Source organism: Hyaena hyaena, unplaced genomic scaffold, assembly GCF_003009895.1.
Source record: "Hyaena hyaena isolate Hyena2069 unplaced genomic scaffold, ASM300989v1 scaffold_480, whole genome shotgun sequence".
NCBI classification, from domain to species: Eukaryota; Metazoa; Chordata; class Mammalia; order Carnivora; family Hyaenidae; genus Hyaena; species Hyaena hyaena.
Window position 1 is genome coordinate 1,279,153 of NW_024081108.1, and position 22,186 is coordinate 1,301,338.

The 22,186-nt window shown below is 40.6% G+C and overlaps 1 protein-coding gene across 1 annotated transcript; it reads right to left on the bottom strand.

The window, feature by feature from the left end:
* Window positions 1–5,117: 5,117 nt before the first annotated feature.
* On the bottom strand, window positions 5,118–21,763 carry ADH5 (alcohol dehydrogenase 5 (class III), chi polypeptide). Its single transcript, XM_039254234.1, has 9 exons — window positions 21,665–21,763; window positions 17,243–17,344; window positions 15,492–15,633; window positions 14,893–14,980; window positions 10,725–10,944; window positions 10,313–10,573; window positions 8,515–8,650; window positions 5,606–5,744; window positions 5,118–5,424 (listed from the first exon to the last, which is right to left on the bottom strand). Exons 1-9 carry the CDS (start codon window positions 21,674–21,676, stop codon window positions 5,400–5,402), a joined length of 1,125 nt encoding a protein of 374 aa, XP_039110165.1. The 5' UTR covers window positions 21,677–21,763; the 3' UTR covers window positions 5,118–5,399.
* Window positions 21,764–22,186: the final 423 nt, after the last annotated feature.

A 22,186-nucleotide genomic window follows, 5' to 3' on the forward strand; every position in this document is an offset into this window, starting at 1 on the left:
TGGTATTTCTCTGCTTGTTTCTCATGAGAAGTTTCAGGATAAATATTTTGGCAGAAGACTCCACTGATGTATGTGGCATGTCTCATTCATTGTGTCACATCACATCAAGAGACTCTTATGGTCACATCATTGCCAATATGTTTGATCACTTGCTTTGTCAGATCTTTCCATTTTGAGAATATCTTTTTCTTAATTAAGCAGATAATCTGAGGAGATACTTGAAGACCATTTGGATATCCTCTTCACTCAATGGTAGTAACATTCACTGATAATCCTTGCCAGAATCCATTATTTTAGTACATTGGTAGCTGCAAATTGAGAGTTTTTAAATCTAGCATTCCACCCTCATTAACTGGCTTTCTTTTTTTACACAGAAGCATTTTTTTTGCCTCCTTTTACCCATAGTTGTTGAGTGTCAATGTGAGGTCATCAATTCGTCTTAAAAATTCTTCTTATTTACTGTAATTGTTCCAAATTTGGCCAGCAGAAGCACCTTTAAGCTTATTCGTGCATCATTTTGACCTGTGTCTATCAGTGTTTGAGCGCTTTCTTGCTTTTTGCTGTAGCAAGATGTTGTGGGTTTATCATACCGCTTTCCTGTGTTACACTTGGACAGGCTGTTTCTCCAAGGAGCCCTAGTTCCTTTTCATGGGGACTGGTATTTGGAAATCAGGACCTGGGTGCTACTGGGTGTCCTTGTTCCCAGGCCCTTTCAGGGAACAGAGCCAGGAAATGTACTTTTTATAAATCATGAATTTATCCTGATACTTTCAAATCTAACACTAATCTTCCTCATCTTTTCCTGCTTCATATTTATATCTGCTTTATTCCATGGTGAGAACTTTGGTTCTGAACAGCAATATTTATTTGCTGCATTCTGTAAGATGTGTAAAATTTAGAATTACTGTATGAAAATATCAACAGTGAACTTAAGTGCAAAATTTGTGATTCTTATTCTTGGAACATGTGTCACTAAGGGAGTACAGATAATGGATTTGTTGTGACTTTTGTTCCTACTGGATCCTAAATTTCATGAACCGTGAGCTACTTTTTGACCACGCAGCGCATCTTGGGGGCAAAAGGTACAGTGAGGGAGTGGGGAGGATAGTGGTCTGGGAGTTAGAAATACTGGACAGGTTTGGGATCGTGTGATATGATTCTGTCTGCATTTGGCGTTTGACCTCTACCAAACTCGGTAGCTAAAAGAGGAGCAAATGAGACCACTTTGTAATGTAGATGTGTGGCCGGTTTTCCAGTAGAAACACCTGGGCATTCATGTCTTAGCAACAAATTGTTTCACAATGTAGGATACAAAATGCTAATACCCTAAACATTACTAATGTATTGTTTCATTGTAAAAATGAACATCCAAGGACAGGTGGGCTTAGCACAGGACATAGTTGTTGACACTCAACAACGATGGGTAAAAGGAGGGAAAAAAATGCTTCTGTGTAAGCATTCCACGCATGGGAATCCCCTGGCTCTCCCAGGTTTGAACTCTGAGCAGCGAGCCGCCATTGGAGGCAGCCTTCTCCTTTACCTCTTCCTTTTGGTGCTAAGTGTGAAAAAAAAAATAGTGCTTTTGTGTTTGTCTGTTTTGAGAAAAAGAAAGCAGGAATAAAGTGGCCTTGGTTACCTCTCATCTGCTGTTTTTCATTTTGGGGGACTGTGGAGGAGCAGAAACAGAGCTGTCGGTCTGTGGCGATTCTATGGTTATTTTACAAAATGTGTCAACACTGGGATCTTAGTAGAATGTGCCAAAAAGCCCGGTAGAGCAGTGAAGAAGGCTTCCTGGAAAGTTATCAGTAATACATTTGCTACAGCTCAAAGTGCTGTAGTAATTATTTTTTACTGGTATCTGTAACGTTCTTATCATTGTAAAGCTTTTAGTAGAGGAATTGCTTACCTCTCCTGGGGTCTTAGCTCTTTTCATGTTTACCTCAGCCTTCTCATCCCACTCCCAAGAACCAACTTGCTAATACGTACTTTCCAAAACTTGTAGGTACATTTGTATTTTCGTGTCATGAACGGAGCACAGGACCAACGGTCTGGGCGTCAGGGCTCTGATTTCTCCCATTTTTTATTTGGTCGCAAGGCTGGGCTAAATCCCCATACTCCTCTGTGGGGACACCTCCTATTTGTGGAAGGATACCCTTAGCAACTATTTTATTCTATATAGGATGTGACTACAAAACAGATGTACTTTATTTCAGTAGTTGGGTCCGGTCAACAGAAAATTCAGGCAGGAAGTTTTTACAACTTAGCAGTCAATCTGATTCTGAGGAAACAAAATAGCCAAGGATACAAACTTTTAGTCTTAAGAAGTATGTTAGAGAAAGAGCAATAGATACTTTCAAGCACATTTTCACTGTTTATGTTGCTTAATATATCCTGCTTTAATATATCCAGCTTCAGTCCATTCCTAAACTGGAGGTAGTTGTATGGTAGATTAGCACTCCTTCCTTGAAAGGGGCATGTGCAAATTTATCTCATCACAAGGAATCCTGGTATGATGTCCACTTTGATAAAAATCGGTCTGCCTTTTAAAAACCACCCTACCTGCTTTGTGCCCATAAAGTTCCACCAAAAGAATTTGTCTAATGGAGGACTTTATTTAAAGACACGATTCCCTTAGTTCTATGCATTTATTATCTAAATATCTCTTTAAATATAATAAAATGTTCTCCTAATGTGTTTGTGGTCTACTTTTTTTCTAAAGGGTATTTGCTGACAATCCAATCTTGCATGTGTATCGAAACAATATTGGCTCAATCTGCAGTTGGTTTTTTTTCCTGGGTCACACCGTGTCTCTAGGCTCCACGAACTGTCAGTTACTTTAGGACTTTGATCACCAGCCTACCTGGCAGATTGGTAGCCAAGCAGAAAATGTTCTGAAGCATTCTGTGCATGGAAAACATGTTCTCTCTTTTCCAAATCAGCAGACGTTTTGAGAATTACCGACTATGTGTAAGTTTGCATTCAAATAGGATAAAGGGAGAGAAATAGCATTATGTTTATTTTTTGGAGTGTTTTTTGTTTAAGTTGTACACACACGAACTGGTTCACTGTGATGGAGTTTGGGATATAATGCAGTTTTCTCTGCCTCCGTCCCCGCAGACCTCATCATTCCATCTGTTCCTACTTAATAATGCTAGTTCTCTGCATGTAATAAAAGAACTTGTTCCAAGTCAGACATGTCTGTATATGGACTGTCTTATTCGAGTGAACATCAGTCGGGTTAAACAGAATAGTGCAATATGCCAAGCAAGATTTGAAAAGTGCTAACTGGGTACAGGAAAAAGTTTCAGTAAAAAATTGCTTAGGGGCGCCTAGGTGGCTTAGTCGGTTAAGGGTCCGACTTTCGCTTGGGTCATGATCTCATGGTTCGTGGGTTCGAGCCCCGCGTCGGGCTCTGTGCTGACTGCCAGCTCAGAGCCTGGAGCCTGTTTCAGTCTGTGACTCCCTCTCTCTCTGACCCTCCCCTGCTCACGCTGTCTCTCTCTCTCTCTCTCTCCTAGAAATAAATAAAACATTTAAAAAAAAAATTAAGTTGTTTAAAATTAGTTCCTAATACTGTAAAAGTTTAGGTACTTAAAAATACCTTTTACTAGCCATATGTAGTGGGTTAGCCATTGTGTTAAAATTATGTATCTGTCCAAGAAAGCAGTTTAAAGATAATTTTAAAAATTCCCAACAATACTTTTAAAGTGGTAGGCTTCCTAATTTTGGACAACCAGGATAGACATGCTGATGTGCATAGTGAGTGAGTGGCTTTTAGCCCTGTTTTCTCTATACTCTCTTCCAAAAACTAGATGTACTATTTCTTCCAAAAACAAAAACAGCATTATATGTAACATTCTAGATGCCATCCAAGAGGATGTATTGAAAAGGATTTATAGTCCCATGATCCAAGAATCTTTATAGCAAGGATCTTATAAACTTACTCCCTCATTGGCCAGCTACAAGAATTGGAGTTGTATTATTTTGATATTTATTTTTTTTAAATTCAGCAATCATTTTTTTTAAAGTTTATTTTTATTTTTTATTTTGAGACAGACAGTGTGAGTCAGGGAGGGGCAGAGAGAGAATCCCAAGCAGGCTCCATGCTGTTAGCACGGAGTCTGATGCGAGGCTTGAGCTCACAAAGCTATGAGGTATGACCTGAGCCAAAACCAAGAGTTGGATGCTTGACTGAGCCATCCAGGCGCCCCCATTATTTTGATATGTTGAGATGGCTTTACTTTTTCATGTAGGTGAGCATAAAAATGTTTGCCATCTCATTCGTGTATATACCTCATGTATGAGAAGGAAACTAATGGTAGAAAAAACTTTTTAGAGAATTATTAGCTCTCCCACATTATCACACTACTTGTCCATTTTCTTAGTGCAGCTGCCCAAGTTGGTAGATGTTGTTCCTGGAAGGCTAAACTGAACCAGATTAAAAGCCTATTTCCTACAGCTTTGGTAGAAGCCAGTTTTAATTTTTTCTTCCAGTTTTCTCAGAGCAATAATTTTGGGGCCATATGGACCCCTTAGTGCATCTCCAGCCCCTGAGGTAAAATGAGAGAGAATCTAGGTTGCAATGCCTGGTTCTACAAATAAACCAGCAATCCAAAAAGGAGAGGTCCTGAGCGTCATTGCTACCTTTCTTTCTTTTAAGTCAACTAAATAGTGCTCTCTCAGAAACACCACCATTTGCAGGAACAATTAAGCCACGTCAATCTAAAATATTGTTTTTAATGTTTGTTATTTTTGAGAGAGAGTGCGAGCGGGGGAGAGCAGAGAGGGAGACACAGAATCTAAAGCAGGCTCGAGGTTCTGAGCTGTCAGCACAGAGCCCGATGTGGGGCTTGAACTCATGAATGGTGAGATCACACCTGAGCTGAAGTTGGACGCTTAATGACTGAGCCACCCGGGCACCCCAGGAAATGTTCTTTAGTAAACGAGCCAGAGACTCGTAAAAGTAAGGCAGAAGTTACTGAGGATGGAAGAAGGCACGGTTAAGATATTCACCACTGCCCTGCTTCCTCTAGCTTTCCTTTAAAGAATGAAGATAACGGGTATGGGAACCATGAGGATGAATTCAGCATAAAACAGAGGTCACAAGTTCACACATATGAAGAAATTACTTTTATTATGTCAGAATATTCCTTAATGAGCAGCAGTTATTCATGTGAAGGAGAGTTCAGAAAGCTAATTTACGACCGTAATAGCTTTGTCCATGATTAGAGATGTATGAATTATACACAAAATATTACTCGCTAGAACAGGTTACTCTAGAAGTAGTAGAAGAGAAGGTCTAAGAGACTGTGATCTTGGAAGAGCTTCTCCCTGCTTGTCTGGCTATTTCAGCTGGACCACAACTTAGGTCAAAAGATGGACATATTTTTCTGTTGAATTTAAAGCTTTACAACGGTTCGAATGCTGTAAGAGAAGGAAGCAATAAACAGTCTTAAATATCTTTTTTTGACCTGAGCCAAAGTCAGACACTTAACTGACTGAGCCACCCAGGTACCCCTAAATGCTTATCTTTTAAGACCACTAAAATCCATAAACCCCAAATCATTTCTACCTTTTATAATGTATAGCTAATGAGGAAGCTTACCTCTTTCCTGCATGCATCAGTTCAAAGGCTTCATTAATTTGATCAAAAGGCAAATTATGAGTCACAAATTCATCAACTTTTATCTTTTTGGACATATATTCGGACACCAACTTTGGGACACTTTCCACACTCTTCCATCCTAAAAGAAATCGCCCACCTATTAGTTCTTCCACCAAATCTTTGCAGTATGCTTATTACTTAGTGAGTGACAGGCATTTAAGAGAATAAATTTTTTGGAACTACAATGTATTAAGGTAAATGATATAAGTCACCTGGAGAAAAGACAAATTATCATATGATTTCACTCATATGTGGAATTTAAGAAACAAAACAGATGAACATTCAGGAAGAAGGAGGGAAAAAGAGAAACCACAGAAACTCTTAACCACAGAGAACAAACTGAGGGTTGGTGGAGGGATGTGGGTGGGAGATGGACCCGACAGTTGATGGGAACTAAGCAGGGCACTTGTTGTGATGAGTTCTGAGTGTCGAATGTAAGTGATGAATCACTGAATTCTATCTACTCCAGAAACCAATATTGCCCTGTATGTTAACTAAAATTTAAATTAAAAGAAAACCGAAATTTTTTTCTCATGAATTTAAGAGGACTGAAAAAACTTCAGTACCAGCATACAGAGAAAGAAGAATTTCAGGTATATTTTTAGTTAAAAAATAGTAAATGCCTTTTGAGTATTTTCCTTTTTCTGTGTTAATATTTACTAAAATCTCATTAGGGTTTTAGCCAATTGAGACTTTTAAAGTACCCAGGCTAGAACTCTGGAAGTCTTAGAACAAACTTATTTAGGTCCACAACAGCAAAGATTCTATAATCATGAAATTTAAGTAAGAATAAACCTGATGTAATACATGACTTTTATTCCTTTGGTTTTAACGTTTTTTTTTTTTTTTAACTTTATACATTTGAGAGAGAGAAAGAAAGAGAGAATAAGTGAGCTTGAGTGGATAAGAGGCAGAGAGAGAATTCCAAGCAGGCTCTGCACTGTCAGCACAGAGCCTGATGCAGGGCTTGAACTCATGAGCCATGAGATCACAACCTGAGCCAAAACGAAGAGCCGGACGCTTAACCGACTGAGCCACCCAGGCAACCCTTATTTCTTTAGTTTTAAATTTAACAGTGAAATTAAGGTTACCATCTCACAACAGAAACTGTGAAACTAAAAACAAAGTGGGAAATTTTTAGCTATAGAAGATTTAAAAAAAAAAAGTGCTTTAATCTTTCACTTGTATTGAAAGAAGCAATAAATCAACAGATAACTTTCCTACCTTTTATACCAGGGACACTCTGTAGCTCATTTCAAATCACTTTTCAGCCTTTTCCAAATCTCCCTCCTTCTATCCTCTACTAGTTATTTTTCTCTTACAAACTGTAGGGCTTTTCCTTTCTCCCTTTTTAAAAAAAGTATTTTATTTATTTTAAATAAGTTCCATGACCAATGTGGAGCTTGAACTCACAAGCCCAAGATCAAGAGTCACAAGCTCTACCAACGGAACCAACCAGATGCCCCCTTCTTTCTTCTTTAAATCCCCTGGTAACTGAGACAAGTACAGCCACCTCTATTTGTTAGACCAAAACTTCTGTTTACATCTGTGGGTCATATTTTAACAACACCCATCATGCCCCAATGCTCCAGCTTCTTTCTCAACTAGCAAGTGCTGGGAGGAGCAGGCTTCTGATCAATCCCCGGCTCAATCCCCCAGGTTTAGAATGTCTTTTTTTTTTTTTATGTTTATTTTTGAGAGAGAGAGAAACAGAGAATGAGTGGAGGAGGGGCAGAGAGAGAGAGAGGGAGACAGAATCTGAAACAGGCTCCAGCCTCTGATCTGTCAGCACAGAGCCCGACGCAGGGCTCAAACTCACGAACCGTGAGATCATGACCTGAGCTGAAGTCAGATGCTTAACCAACTGAGCCACCCATGTGCCCCTAGAATGTCCTTTCAAATACACTAAGGACCTGAGAGGATGTGTGGCTTTAAAAGTCTGTTTTGAGATACTCAAGAGAGGCGTACATTTTGTTGGAAAGGCGAGGTTAGTCAGCTTGACACTTTTTTATGGTGAATTCTGTAGTATAACAGGAAACTTCAGCCAAACCCCCTTATGCCCTCTTGAGCTTATCCTCTGGACTTCAAAATAGCAGGCATGATAGGGGGATCTTAAGAAACACCTTGTTAAGTACAGATTATTGAAAATTCATGCTAAGTGATTTTTTCCCCTAAAAGGATGGTGAGAGTATACTTTTTAAAAACCCTACAAAAACTTTAGATTTCATTCATTCACACCTGTTGGGATACACAGGCTTGATCTGTGCCTCCTAGCCAAAAAAGATGGAAACTGTTTCTTAGTGTTCTATCAGTAGTTAGGCAACCCCAAACTACCATGTGCTGTTTAGGATCACAAAAGGGGAAACATGATCAGTCTGGCGGCTTTTCAATTCTGTTCCAAGGCTTTATCTAATACAGTATTTTCAGTTGAAGACTTTGTACTGGTTACTGCTGAAATCAGTCCTATACAGACAAGAGGATGATCACATCCAGCGATAACCAGACGCGGGAAAAATGAGCGGAAATGCCGATAACCTGTTTAAGTCCATGACATGAGTGTGGCTGACAATGTCTGCAGCCCTGCACCCAACTTCTGACTGCTGCCCTACCCCCCAACTATGTCCTCATTAACAGGATACTGATTTTGTGTGTGTAAAAAGTGGGTCTTGTGCTTCGAGGAAGCAGAGTCTCTCTCTAGCCACGAAGCCCTCCTATTAAAAAACTCACTATGCAATAACTTAATGACGAGAAGGCAGCCCATGAAAATTCTTAAAGCAAGAAATCTGCCTGGGATTAAAATGCTGCCAATGGGAATGACAACTAAGAAAATGTGTCACCTACTAACTTACCTCCAAAGGCAGTGCCTTTCCATGTGCGGCCTGTCACCAGCTGAAATGGGCGGGTGGCGATCTCTTCACCTGAAGCAGCAACTCCAACCACCACGCTGACTCCCCAGCCTTTGTGGCAGGCCTCTAGCGCTGCTCTCTGCAGGGGACACAGGACCAAAGCAGGGGGGTCAGTGCACTCTGCTGACAATCTCTGCTTCCCCGGTAACTTTCTGGGGTAGGGTGGTGGCACAGAACTATTTTTTTTTTTTAATGACAACAAAGTGATTCAACTGAATAGTCAGTGTAATTTTATTCAAGTTTTAATAAGGTACTTAAAAAATGTATTAATGTGGTTAAATATTAACACAAAATGGAAGAATTTATAGCTTTTACTTGTGGTCTAGTTTTATTTTTTATTTATTTTTTTAAATAGTTTATTGTCAAGTTGGTTTCATATAACACCCAGTGCTCATCCGAACAAGTGCCCTCCTCCATGCCCATCACCCTTTCCCTTCTCCCCCACCCCCATCAGCCCTCAGTTTGTTCTCAGCATTCAAGAGTCTCTCATGGTTTGCCTCCCTCTCCCCAACTATTTTTCCCCTTCTTCTCCCCCATGGTCCTCTGTTAGTGTCCTCCTAACCCACCTATACGTGCAAACATATGGTATTTGTCCTCCTCTGCCTGACTTATTTCGCTCAGCATAACACCCTCAAGGTGCATCCATGTTGCTACACATGGCCAGATTTCATTCTTTCTCATTGCCATGTAGTATTCCATGGTATAGATAAACCACATCTTGATCCATTCGTCAGGCTCTTTCCATGTTTTGGCTATTGTTAAGAGTGCTGCTATGTACATGTGCCCCTATGCATCAGCACTCCTGTATCCCTTGGGTGAATTCCTAGCAGGGCTACTGCTGGTCATACGGGAGTTCCTCAAAAATTGTTAATTTTTTGAGGAACTTCCATACTGTTTTTCAGAGAGGCTGCGCCAGCTGACATTCCTACCAGCAGTGTAGGAGGGTGCCCATTTCTCCACATCCTCTCCAGCATCTAGAGTCTCCTGATTTGTTCATTTTAGCCACTCTGACCAGCGTGAGGTGGTATCTCAGTGTGGTTTTGATCTGCATTTCCCTGATGATGAGAGACACTGAGCATTGTTTCATGTGTCTGTTGGCCATCTGGATGTCCTCTTTGGAGAAGTGTCTGTTCATGTCTTCTGCCCATTTCTTCACTGGATTATTTGTTTTTTGGGTCTGGAGTTTGTTGAGTTCCTTATAGATTTTGGATACTAGCCCTTTATCTGATATGTCATTTGCAACTATCTTTTCCCATTCCATCAGTTGCCTATTAGTTTTATTGATTGTTTCCTTTGCTGTGCAAAAACGTTTTATCTTGATGAGGTCCCAGCAGTCTAGTTTTAAAGGTAAATCCTAGTTCAGACCTCTAAAGACCTTAATAAAGGAAGGTGGAGAAGAGTGACATTTTGCAGAGGATCGACTTTATGTCAGGTAGGTGCTATTACTGTCTGCACTTTACACCTGAGGAAACTGAGGTGTAGAGATGCTGTTGCTCAAGGTTAGTAAAGCAGATGTATTGTTGACCCTTGAAAAACGCACAGGGGCTGGGAAGTTGACATCCTGACCGGTCGAAAATTCACATGTAATTTTTGAGTCCCCACAAATTTAACTAATAGCCTCCTGTTCGAAGCCTTATCAGTAATATAAACAGTCAATTACCACCTATTTTGTAAGAGTATTATATACTCTATTCTTACAAGAACGTTAGAGGAAAAAAGGAATGAAGCTAAACACACTTACCATGACTTTCACGTTACCAATGCACTCAAAGGAATAGTCCACTCCCCCATCAGTCATTTCAACGAGCACTTCCTGGATTGGTTTACTGAAGTCTTGGGGGTTAATGCACTCAGAAGCTCCAAACTCCTTTGCCCTTGCAAATTTATCTTTATTGATGTCCACGCCGATGATCCGGGACGCGCCAGCCACCTTGCAGCCCATGATAACCGCCAATCCAACTCCTCCCAGGCCAAAGACGGCACAAGTAGAGCCAGGCTCCACCTGAGAGTAAACACAGTCTGTAAGGTACTCGTTGCACAAGAGTCAAGGAAATCACCAGGTTTCTTGTACACTGGGCCAATTTCACTCTTCCAGCAAAGCTCTGCTGTATCAAACTAGAAGGCGGAAGCTAAAACCCGGGCCCATCTCTTACCTTGGCAGTGTTCACAACAGCACCATAACCAGTTGAAATTCCACAACCCAGAAGGCAGACTTTATCCAAAGGTGCTAACGGATCAATTTTAGCAACAGAGATATCAGCCACAACTGTATATTCAGAGAACGTGCTGGTTCCCATGTAATGTAAAATTGTCTTTCCTTTGCAAGTAAATCTGCTAGTGCCATCTGGCATTAATCCTTTCCCTTGAGTAACTCTAAAGAAAATTAAAAAAGGAGAAAGGCAGGGTAAAATCAGGTTTTCCAAAATCCACAGGAAAAAGAAATCAGTTTTTTTAAAAAAAAAAAATATGACAGGAATCTTTTTCAAAAAAGAAATATGACAGGAAAACAGAAAAGTGTGCTAAGCCCCAAAGTCGAATTTCTATTTATTTATTAACAATTTAGCACCTTTCAGCAATGTCTTATTAGAAAACCTAACAAAAGGCTTATAATCCTACATATCTTTTCCAACACTCAGTATCCTTCCGGATCCTGTTGTCAAGGTATTGAGATAAATTTAACAGACACAACTTATGGCTCAGATGAAATAATTTGAAAATTCTATCACAGGGGCACGTGGGTGGCTCACTCAGTTAAGTATCCAACTCTTGATTTTGGCTCAGGTCATGATCTCACAGTTTGTGAGATGGAGCCCCATCTGGGGCTCTCTGCCCCTCCTCTGCTTGTGTGCTCTTTTAAATAAACATTTAAAAAATAAAATTCCATGAAAAGACTATGAGAATCTACCCTAAACCAGAATCTACACAGAGATTGTGAGCAATTATGCAGATCAGGTGATGAAAATAGATAGCCAAACTAGCTAATATAGATCTTTCAGGAAGCTTTGTTAAAAACCTAACAATCCTTAAGGATTCAAGTTATCTTTTCTTTCTCTGTAACTTTGTTTGTTGCCTGTGTAGTTGGTAACACTAATAAAAGATGAAAAAAAAACCCTCAGAAAAGCAATCAGTATGATAAATGGTATCAAAACGGTTTTAGATATTCTAAATAGATAGGTAATGTAATGTCCTGCTTAGGAGTACGGGCCCTAAAGTCATACACACTTGAGGTCAAATCCTGTGTGCTCTTGGGCTAGTTAATTAACATTTGTGGCTTAGTTTCCTCACTAGAAAATGAAGAAACAATCGTATCTTACAGATTGTTATAAAAATCAAATGAAGTGTTATATAAGGAATTACCACTGTGCCTGGCACAGAGTGCTTTAATAAATATTTATTATTTTTAAAAATAATGCACTATAATTTGATGTACATTTTTAGGCTAATCCTTTGGAATAAACAAATACACAGATGAAGAGAAAATGGACTGCCTTTAACTCAAGAGTTAATCCATTTCCTCTGAGAGAAAAATACAGTCACAAACAAAAAACAAATCTATGACAAAGCTCTACCACAAATAACTATTATATCTCTCAGAGCAAATAAGTTTGTTTATAGCCTTCCTTAATGTTTCTATCTCAGAGGAGTTTCTTGAACAAAAGGTGACGTGGGATACATTTTGTGCTTTGAAAGGACTTGTCCCTCTGAAAGGCTCCAGACAGCCACAAAAAGCCCAACACCATTGTTATACTTGATACATCCCAAGCTGTTGGACCGTGTTTGAAATTACCTTTCAAAATGAGGTTTATTTGGGTTCTAGCTTTGCTAAAATTAATTGGACTTATGTTATAAAGTGAAGACATCTTGTTTCCCAAAAATATAAAGTAATTTTGTCAACGGCACTAGAAAACAAAAGTAAGAACACACGATCTTTCATATGTGACTCAATTTCCAGGTCATGGACCCAGCTCCAATGTGTGGATGGGGAGTGTTCCCTTACACATACCACCAAGCAATTCTTGGACACCAGCAGGGTGTCAGATCCCACAGGTTCAGGACTCGGTCCTACAAGACTGTCCCTACCTTCCACTTCAGATGCTAGCTGCAAGGCCCAAGCTGTTACCAGTGCTTCTGACCCAATGGCTACAGATTGTAGGTTCCAAAGATTTCCTCCTTAGGTTCTTTTAATTTCTTTGGCTCACAGAACTCATGGAAACACCTATGTTATTGTTATTTTTAAAAGTTTACTTATTTTGAGAGCGAGAGCAGGGGAGGAGGAAAAAGAGAGGGGGAGAGAGAGAGTCCCAAGCAGGCTCCATGCTGTTAGCACAGAACCTGATGCAGGGCTTGAACTCACAAACTATGAGATCATGACCTGAGTCGAAATCAGGAGTCAGAGGTTTAACTGACTAAGCCACGAAGACGCCCGTGTTATTATTTATATTTTTTTATTTTACAGAGCAAGCAAGCACAAGCAAGGGGCAGAGGGGGAGAGAGAGAGAGAGAGCGAGAGCGAGAGCGAGAGCGAGAGAGAGAGAGAGAGAGTCTTAAGCAGGCTCCACACCCAGTACAGAGCCCCTATTCAGGCCTTGATGATCCCACAACCCCAGGATCATGACCTGAGCTGAAATCAAGAGTTGGACGCTCAAGCAACTGAGCCACCCAGGTGCTCCTTAACTTAGGTTATTAAAGGATATGATACAGAATATGAATCAACAGGTAGATGAAGAGACGCATAAGATGAAGTATGGCGAAAGGTTGAGTAGTTTCCATGCTTTCTCCAGGCATGTCACTCTCCTCAATCTACATGTGTTCACTCGCCCCAAAGCTCTCTGAACCCTGTCCCTTTGGGATTTTATAAAAGCTTCATTACAGCCATGATTGACTAAGTCATTGACTGATTCAACCTCCACACCTGTTTTCCTTACCAAAGGTCAGGCCATTGTTAGGTTGCCTAAGGGCTTTCCAAAAGTCACCTTCACTAACATAACAAAGGCACTTTAATGGCCCACAGCACTGGGAAATTCTACTAAATTTTAGTAGCTATGAGCCAGAAACTATGGCAGAAGACTCCATACATCTGAGGAACATGTTTTTGGTCATTGGAATGAAATCACAATATTGTATCCAGCAACTCCAATCCTAGGAAAATACCCAAGAGAAAGTAGTCACACTTTCACGAAGAGCTGTGCATAGGAATGCGCACAGTAGCATGAATCACAACAGCCCCAAACATTTATGGAGCAACTTAGATGTCCATGAATAGGGGAATGGATAAATAGAGATAAATGGATATATAAATAAATATTTGGAATGAAATATGACAGAGCAACAAAAGGAGGCGATGCACAGAGCAACTTAGTGTCTACACCTCGCAAGAAACCAAGAGCACACAGTATGTAATTCTATGTATATGAAGTCCTGTAGTGAAAGAAATCAGAACAGTGGTTCCCTTTGAGAGAGGCAGGTACTGACATGCAAGGGATACAAATGACTTTGTAGGGTGCTGAAAGGGTGCTCTATCTTGATCTGGGTGGTTATAACCATTAGGTGTGTACATACGTAACAATTCATTGAGCTGTACACTTAAGGTTTATAGTACTATTAAGTACTATTATAGATGTTTTACCTCAATAAAAAGGAAAAAGGGGAACACAAGATCTTAAACTCCTTCAAAGAAATAGTTTTTTAAGTGCTGTTACCTTACTACAATAAAGTAACTACCTTTTCCATGTCAAGGGATTATTTTTTCTCTTGTAGTCTTCCAGGTAACCTTGAGTTTCATTACTTTGATTTCATGGAAAATAAAACGGCTCATAAAAATGATTCTATTTAATTTCATAAGCGTGTCCCTTCTTAATAAACATTTTGGCAAATTTAGCCAAGTGTTATGGAAGAATAACGGGTTCAGAAAATTCTTTTTGGGGCACCTGGGTGGCTCAGTCGGTTAAGTGACCGACTTCGGCTCCGGTCATGATCACACAGTCTGTGTCAAGCTCTGTGCTGACAGCTCAGAGCCTGGAGCCTGCTTCTGAATCTGTGTCTCCCTCTCTCTCTGCCCCTCCCCTGCTCACACTGTCTCTCTCTTAAAATTAAATAAACATTAAAAAAAATAAAAAATAAATAAAATTGTTTTATCTAATAGCTGATGATATTGGGCATACCACTTTATTGGAGTCTTAGTTTTCTCATCTATGAAAATGGGGATACTAGTGAGAGTGAGGGTGCCATAAAGCTAGAATGAAATAATTCATGTAGAATGCTCAGTATAGACTGCCACACAATTACTTATTACTTTAAGGACCAAATAACAAAGATACTAACCTTATCTTCTGGCAAAGGTTTGTCTTAGGGTTTAGACAAAATTTGCATTCTCCACACTGTGGGATGTAAAGTGGAATGACAGTATCACCTGGGAAACACATGCAAAGACATTATTCTGAATAGGTAGCATCTGTTTCTAAATGGATACATCAGCCCCTGCAAATTCCCACTCCTGTCAACTCGTGCGGCTTTGCAAAGTTAAAAATTTGACCTCTGAATTTTACCTGTGTAACATCATTCAGACACTGCCTGACTATGCAGTGCTATTGAGCTGAAGCTTTTAAAACTGTAACTGGAGAACAAGTCATGGGCTTTAAAATACTGACTCACCGATGAATCTTTAAAAATTCTTGTTTAATTGATCAAAACTGGTTTGGGAGCATACTTAGTTTCAGATGAACAGTACCTTGCAAAATCAGAAAGAAAAAAAACTTACAAATATTTGTGTTTCCCAGATAAGGAATAAAATTCTTCCTGACAAATGACTCAGGTGATAACTTGTTTGTGAAGAAACAATGTATAGCTTATCAGAAAAATAATTTCCTTGTAGAAATAAGTTGAAACTATAAAACTAAGAGCGGTTCAAATATCCTCCTTACCTGCCTTCAGGTTAGTAACTCCTTCGCCAACGCTTTCCACGATCCCAGCCCCTTCATGTCCCAAGATCACTGGAAAACTCCCCTCAAGATCAGCCCCACTCAGGGTATAGGCGTCAGTGTGGCAAACTGCAGTGGCGATAACCTAGCAGGATATCAAGAGCACTTAAGCGTGTTTGCATGGAATCCGGAGAGATACAGGTCAAAGGAAAGGCATTTTAAATACTGTATTTCATCGATACTAAGATATACTTCTTTCATATTTTAACCTCTTTAAAATCAGTAAGTGCTTACAATCTATGGTATCTTAACCGGAATTGGCAGCATTTTTTTTTTTTAGTGATACATAGAAGTCGTGGTGTGTTTATATGCAAAGAAACACGGCACGTCTATCCCTTTTCAGGGCATGCTAGCAAGAGAAGGTGAACAAGGTGATTTCACAGGCACCGTGCCTACAGGTGTGGAGAGGAACATGACCTGTGTACAAAGCAGGAGGAGCCATTTCTCTGCTGGGGTCCTCGTGACTGTTGACAAATGTGATTGCTAAGCAGGTATGGACTAGTGCTGAAATATGCCTGCCTGCTTATTTGGGCCAAAATTCAGAGTTTCTAGTGAAATCACCTCCCTTTTTAGCAGCCACACACAATTTCTACTTAAATAGCCCTTTATTCCTGTCTCTCTGGCTTTTAAGTATCTTATCTTTCCAAACCACTTAAAGCAAGAAAGGAAGCCATGGAGGTTTATATTTGTGTCTTTGTCTCTCACCTATGTACCCGCTTACAAGGTAACATTCTTTGCTATTTGTTAGTGGTTTCTCAGGGAAGATTGTGTGCCCCGTACAGCTCATCTTAGTATCCCAGGTCACATTTTCTTTCTCAGTGGCAAAATCACAATCAGGTTCATTTCTGAACTTAAAGAAAAACATATAAACTGTCATAAAATTACTGGGTCTGGGTTGAAAAGAATCTCAAAGTTATTTGGCCCTGGGCTCCTCAACCTGATATTTGATCCCTGGGAGCATAACCATTTGTTTGGAGGCAGGGTGGGGAAAGTATACTCTAATTCATGGCAAAAAAGAGCTTTATTTTTTTCTAGAATGTTAGTTTTATTCAATGGTCACTACTTTAAAGTCTTAATTTTACATCAAAACAAGTGTAGAATGCTAAAAATATCCAGTTGGCTGCCTTGTGCAATACTGTCCTCTCCAGGGGTAATTTCATTTCTCTGCCAGAGTAGAGGCTGGGAAGCAATAGACTAATAAATCCCCTGAACCCTGGCCTTGCCTGTAAGAGTCAGTATATTATAAAGCTCTCCAAGCAAGCAGACTTCACTTGTTTGTTGCTCCAATCAAATCAGGAACCTCTTCCCAAATCTTATTTGAAACCTCTGCTAACAAAACTGAAGCCCATTTCTTCTTTTGTTTTAAATGTGTCATCATACATTTTAAGTAATGGGCTTGGCAGAAAGGGGAGCCTCCTATAAAGTCAACTTAAATACAGGCTACGGAAGATAGATTGCAGTAACCCAGTGATCCCTGGGGAAGGCTGCTCAGCTCGGCATCAAAAGCTAAAAAGAGGGAGAGGAGTGCTGCAAAAGTGAAGCGGGTAAAGTAAGAGGATGTTGTGATTCCCAGGTTGGAGGACTTTCGATACTTTCTCTCTAACGCTGTCCTTGGGGATTCGTCCGCAGAGGATTCGTCTATCCAGAGACCTCATTGTAAGTCTTCTTTTCCAGTGCCCTCGATGTGTCATTACCTTAATTCGCACTTCATGAGCCTTTGGGGGTGCCACCTCTACCTCCTCTATAGAGAGAGGCTTTCCTGCCTCCCAGGCAACTGCAGCCTTGCACTTGACAACCTGAGACGGGGAAAAAAAAGAGTGCAAGTTGTTTATCCTCCTGCATAATAATGAACCACTTATTAATTTAAAGTCTGATTACTAATCTTAGAAAATATATTACAGAAGCACAAAAACCATAACCTCTAAGTGATACAGAGAATTACTCTGCATGTTTTTAAGATTATTTATTAAAATTAAAAAAAAATTTTCCAATAGAGAGATGAAGAGAAAATGTCCATGTGTGTGAGCTGGGGAGGGGCAGAGAGAGAGGGAGAATGAGAATCCCAAGTAGGCTCCACACTGTCAGTGCAGAGCCCTACGCGGGACTTGAACCCACCAATCATTAAATCATGACCTGAGCCAATCAAGAGTTGGACACTTTAGCCAACTAAGCCACCCATACGCCCCTTGCGTGTTTTTAGATTTCATTAAGTAATGTTCACTAAAAAAATTTAACTGAGATGACTGCATGGTCAGTTGTAAAAGCCTCTTTTGGTTAAGTTTTATTAATCAAATATTTAATGATCTTCTAGGAGCATGTTAAAAACACAGGTTCCTGGGGTGCCTGGGTGGCTCTGTCAGGTGAGCGTACAACTTCAGCTCAGGTCATAGTCTTGTGGTTCATAGGATTGAGCCCTGTGTTGGGCTCTGTGCTGAACTCAGAGCCTGGAGCCTGCTTCAGATTCTCTGTCTCCTTCGGTCTCTTCCCCTCCCCCATTTGCACTATGTCTCTAAATAATAAATAAATATTAAAAAAAAAAAAAAAGAAAAGAAACACAGGTTCTGAGGCATCTGGGTGGCTCAGTCAGGTAAGTGTTGGACTCTTGATTTTGGCTCAGGTCATGATCTCATGGTTCCTGAGTCTGAGCCCTGTGTCAGGCTGACAGCACAGAGCCTGCTTGGGATTCTTGCTCTCCCAATCTCTTTCTCAAAATAAATAAAAACTTTTAAAAAAAATTGTCTTAGACAATCTGATTCAGTAGGTCTGGCATAGGATCCAAGGAATCTGAATGCTTAACACATACCCTGTGGAATTCCTTTACTAAAGCTGGTTTAAGTTAACACCGTTTAGTGCAAAACTGCAAGGTGGGAAGGTGCATAAGGAGGATCAGAATGAGGCACTTTAAAATACTATATTTAGGGGCACCTGGGTGGTTCAGTGACTCCTGATTTCTGGTCAGGCCATGATCTCATGGGACTGAGTCCCGCGTCGGGCTCTGTGCTGACAGCATGGAGTCTGCTTGGTATTCTCTCTCTCTCTGCCCTTTCCCTACTCACATTCTCTCAAAATAAATAAAGTTAAAAAATTACTGTATCTACCTTTTTTAACTGTACTATACGATACAACAGCCACTTGTCTTGTGTGCCTATCAAGCTGAACTGATATAAACTGTAAAAGGCACCCAGATTATGAAGACTTAGTACAAAAAAAGTGTAAGTATTTCAATATTTAAAAATATTAATTACATGTCAAGGCAGTACTTTGAATATAGTAATTCCCCCTTATCTGTGAACGATACATTCTCAGACTCCCAGTGGATGTCTGAAACTATATATATTGTTTTTCCTATGCAAACATGTCTATGATAAGGTTTAATTTATAAATCAGGAACAAGGAATTAACAGAATTATATTGTAGTAAGTTATGTGAATACAGTCTCTCTCTCAAAATATCTTATTGCACTGTATGTACTCATCCTTGTGCTGATGTGAGATGACAGAATACCTACATGGTGAGGTTTAGGGAAGTAAGTGATGCAGGCATTGTGATGTAGTGTTAGGCTACCAAGGACCTTCTGACAATAGGTCAGAAGGAAGATTACCTGCTTCTGAACCTGTGGAACATGAAACTGTGGATAAGGGAGGATTACTGTAAATTGGATTAAATTTTAATCAATTTTATTTTTTATTAATCGTTTATTTTTAATTCAATTTTAACGTGGCTACTAGAAAAATAAAGATTACACGTGGAACTTGTATCATATTTTTATAGCATAGCATTGCCCTAGAAATTCTAGTCAGTACAGGCCTCCTTTACTAGAGAACCAGGTGTAGTGAGCAGAGTTAAAAAATTTTTTTTATTGAAGCACAGTTAATATACAATATTATATTAGTTTCAAGTGGATAACATAGCGATCTGATATTTACATACGTTAAGAATAATCACCATGATAGGTCTAGTTATCATCTGTCACCATACAAAGTTATTACTATATTACTGACTTTATTCTCTATGTTGTATTTTATATCCCCATGACATCTTTATTCTATGTATGCAAGTCTGAGCTCTTAATCTCTGTCACCTAGTTTCCGTCCCTCCCCTAGAAAGTTTTGAGCAGTTCACATAATGCTTATGAAATGTGTTGACAGAATAAAGGTTGCAAACTGCTGAGTTTATAGGAGACAGACCTGAAAGTCAACACTTACAAAAAGTGTGAGTTACAGGGAGAGGCACAAAGTGGAGAAAGAGTGTTAAATTTCATTGGTGGACTTGAAATAACTTCACTTTTTACTAGGATATCCAAGAATGAGAAAAAGTTAGTTACAAATAATAGTAATTAAACACCTACAAATATAAAAAGCTATTGTGGGGAGTAAATGAAAATGAATAAAAAGTCCCCGATACAGTCCTTGGCATAAGTATAGCTTTGCAGAAACAAGTAATATTCATTAGTAGCAGTAGAACGAAGACTGGAGGAAAAGGAGAGTTGAACTATAGAGAGAGTTGAGTGGCTTGTGTAAATTGGAAATTATTATTTTTAAAATTAAAGTGTAGATATTAAATCTGATGGTAAAAAAAATTCAGACATTGCATTAGAATATTTTCACCTCTACGTACCATAAATCTCAAAATCACAAAGGTCAAATTCAAAATAGTCACATATCCTAGAGAATTGAGGCAACAAGAATAAATATAATTCATCCATAATCTTTTGGGGGGGGGGGCCGAGGGAGAGAGAGAATCTTATGCAGGCTCCATGTTCAGTGACAGAGCCCAACCTGGACATGATCCCTTGACCCTAGGATGACTTGAACTGAAATCAGGTCAGACAGTTCAAGTGACTGAGCCACCCAGGTGCCCCTAATTCATCCATAATCTAAGTTCTTTTTAAATTAAAAAAAATTTTTTTAAGTTTATTTATTTTGAGAGAGAATGCATGAGGTGGGGAGGGGGAAGAGAGAGGGAGAGAGAGCATCCCAAGCAGACTCCACCCGGTCAGGAAGGTGCTCCAGGCAGGGCTCAATCCCACCAACGGTGAGATCAAGACCTGAGCCCAAACCAAGAGTCATACGCTTAACTGACTGAGCCACCCAGTTGCCCCAATAATCTAAGTTTTTATACCCCCACTCCCCATTTTGAGGAATGTTTGAAAGATTAACCTTTTCCTTTTAATGACAATTCTAGGCAAAACAAGCTCCACCCTAAATCCACTTTGCCTCACTTCAAATCTGAACAATCACAGGATTATAATTTTTTACCGTCTCCAAATAAAGGCACGTCTTCATTGGGAAAAATAACTTGCCAGTTTGTGAAGTATGAAAGATCGTTTAGAGTTTACTATTTCTTTTCAACCGCAACATTTAATGTCATAAATCTTTCTAAAGTTTGCAAAACATTAAAACACTAAGCAACTTTAGACTGATCATTCATGTTATTCGTGCATTTCTGCCTCTTTACCGTCTAATGTATATTTCAGGAACCTGGAACAGTTCCTGGCTCACTATCTTAATGTGACCACTCAGGAGAACCAACCTCTTAAGCCTCAATTTTTGGTCTGCAAAATGGTGACAGTACTCGCATAAAGTGTCGCAGTACGATCAAAAGAGGTACGTTCTGGTGCCTTAAGTGCTCAAAAATGCTACTACTGAAAGGGACCCAGGAGTCGTCCCCAAATAACATTCTTTGGTGGCACCATAATTATTCAATTAACAATTACAACCATGAAACGCAACAACTTCAGGTTAGGAGCACGGGCTCTGGCTGTAGTTCTGCTACCTGCAAGGTGACGCCAGGCAAGTTACTAACTTTTGCATATGCGAAGCATCAGCGCTCCTAAACCATTTCTGCCGACACCCCCGTCCCCCCACTCTCAGGTTCTGCCCACCCTCACCACGCTCGGGCTGTCCCCAAAGCAGCGAAGCCTTTTCAAGTAAGGAGCCCAAACAAAGATTCTTTCCCTTCCTTCCTGCAGAGCAGCTTGCCCGAGGCACCGTTTCAGATCCGGCAGCTGATGTCAGTCTACGGGTCGAGGCCGGCGCAGTCAGCGACTCGGTTCCACCCCATGCTTTCCCTTTCTAGTCTTCCCGGGCCCTGCTCGCGCGCACAGCCAGGCCTACCTGGTTCGCCATGTCCTCGGACTCCGGTCAGTGAGGGGCGAACATCCGGGGTGGGCCGCGCCGGGCTGGGCGTGTGGGCGGGACGCGCGCCCGGCGTAGAGGGGGCGTGGCTTGGGCGGGGTGTGCGCCTGGCGTGGTCCCGCCTCCGCCTGCGCCGGGGGACGGAGCGTGAAGGCGGCGTTCCCAAGGCCAGTCTTGGCGCGGAGGGCGGCGCCTAAAGTCTGGCGCCGACTGCGCGCTAGCAGGCGCCCACGTGTTTTCCCTCCACAGCTGGAGGGGTTTCCACGAGGCTGGAGGGCAGCGGCTTTGTGCCAGAAACCCGCTGGCTAGATGTAGAACCTCTGTGTGAGGAAGTTTTTTCCTCCCTTGTAACGTTAGCCCAAGCAGGGTAGATAGGCTTATGAAGGACAGATGCGGAAGGTGAGGGACCGGGAATTTAACTGGAAGCACTTGCGAAAGAGAGGCCTGCACCATTCTGTGCTCCTTTGACACTGGGTGCGCTGTGACTTGAGAACACGAGTA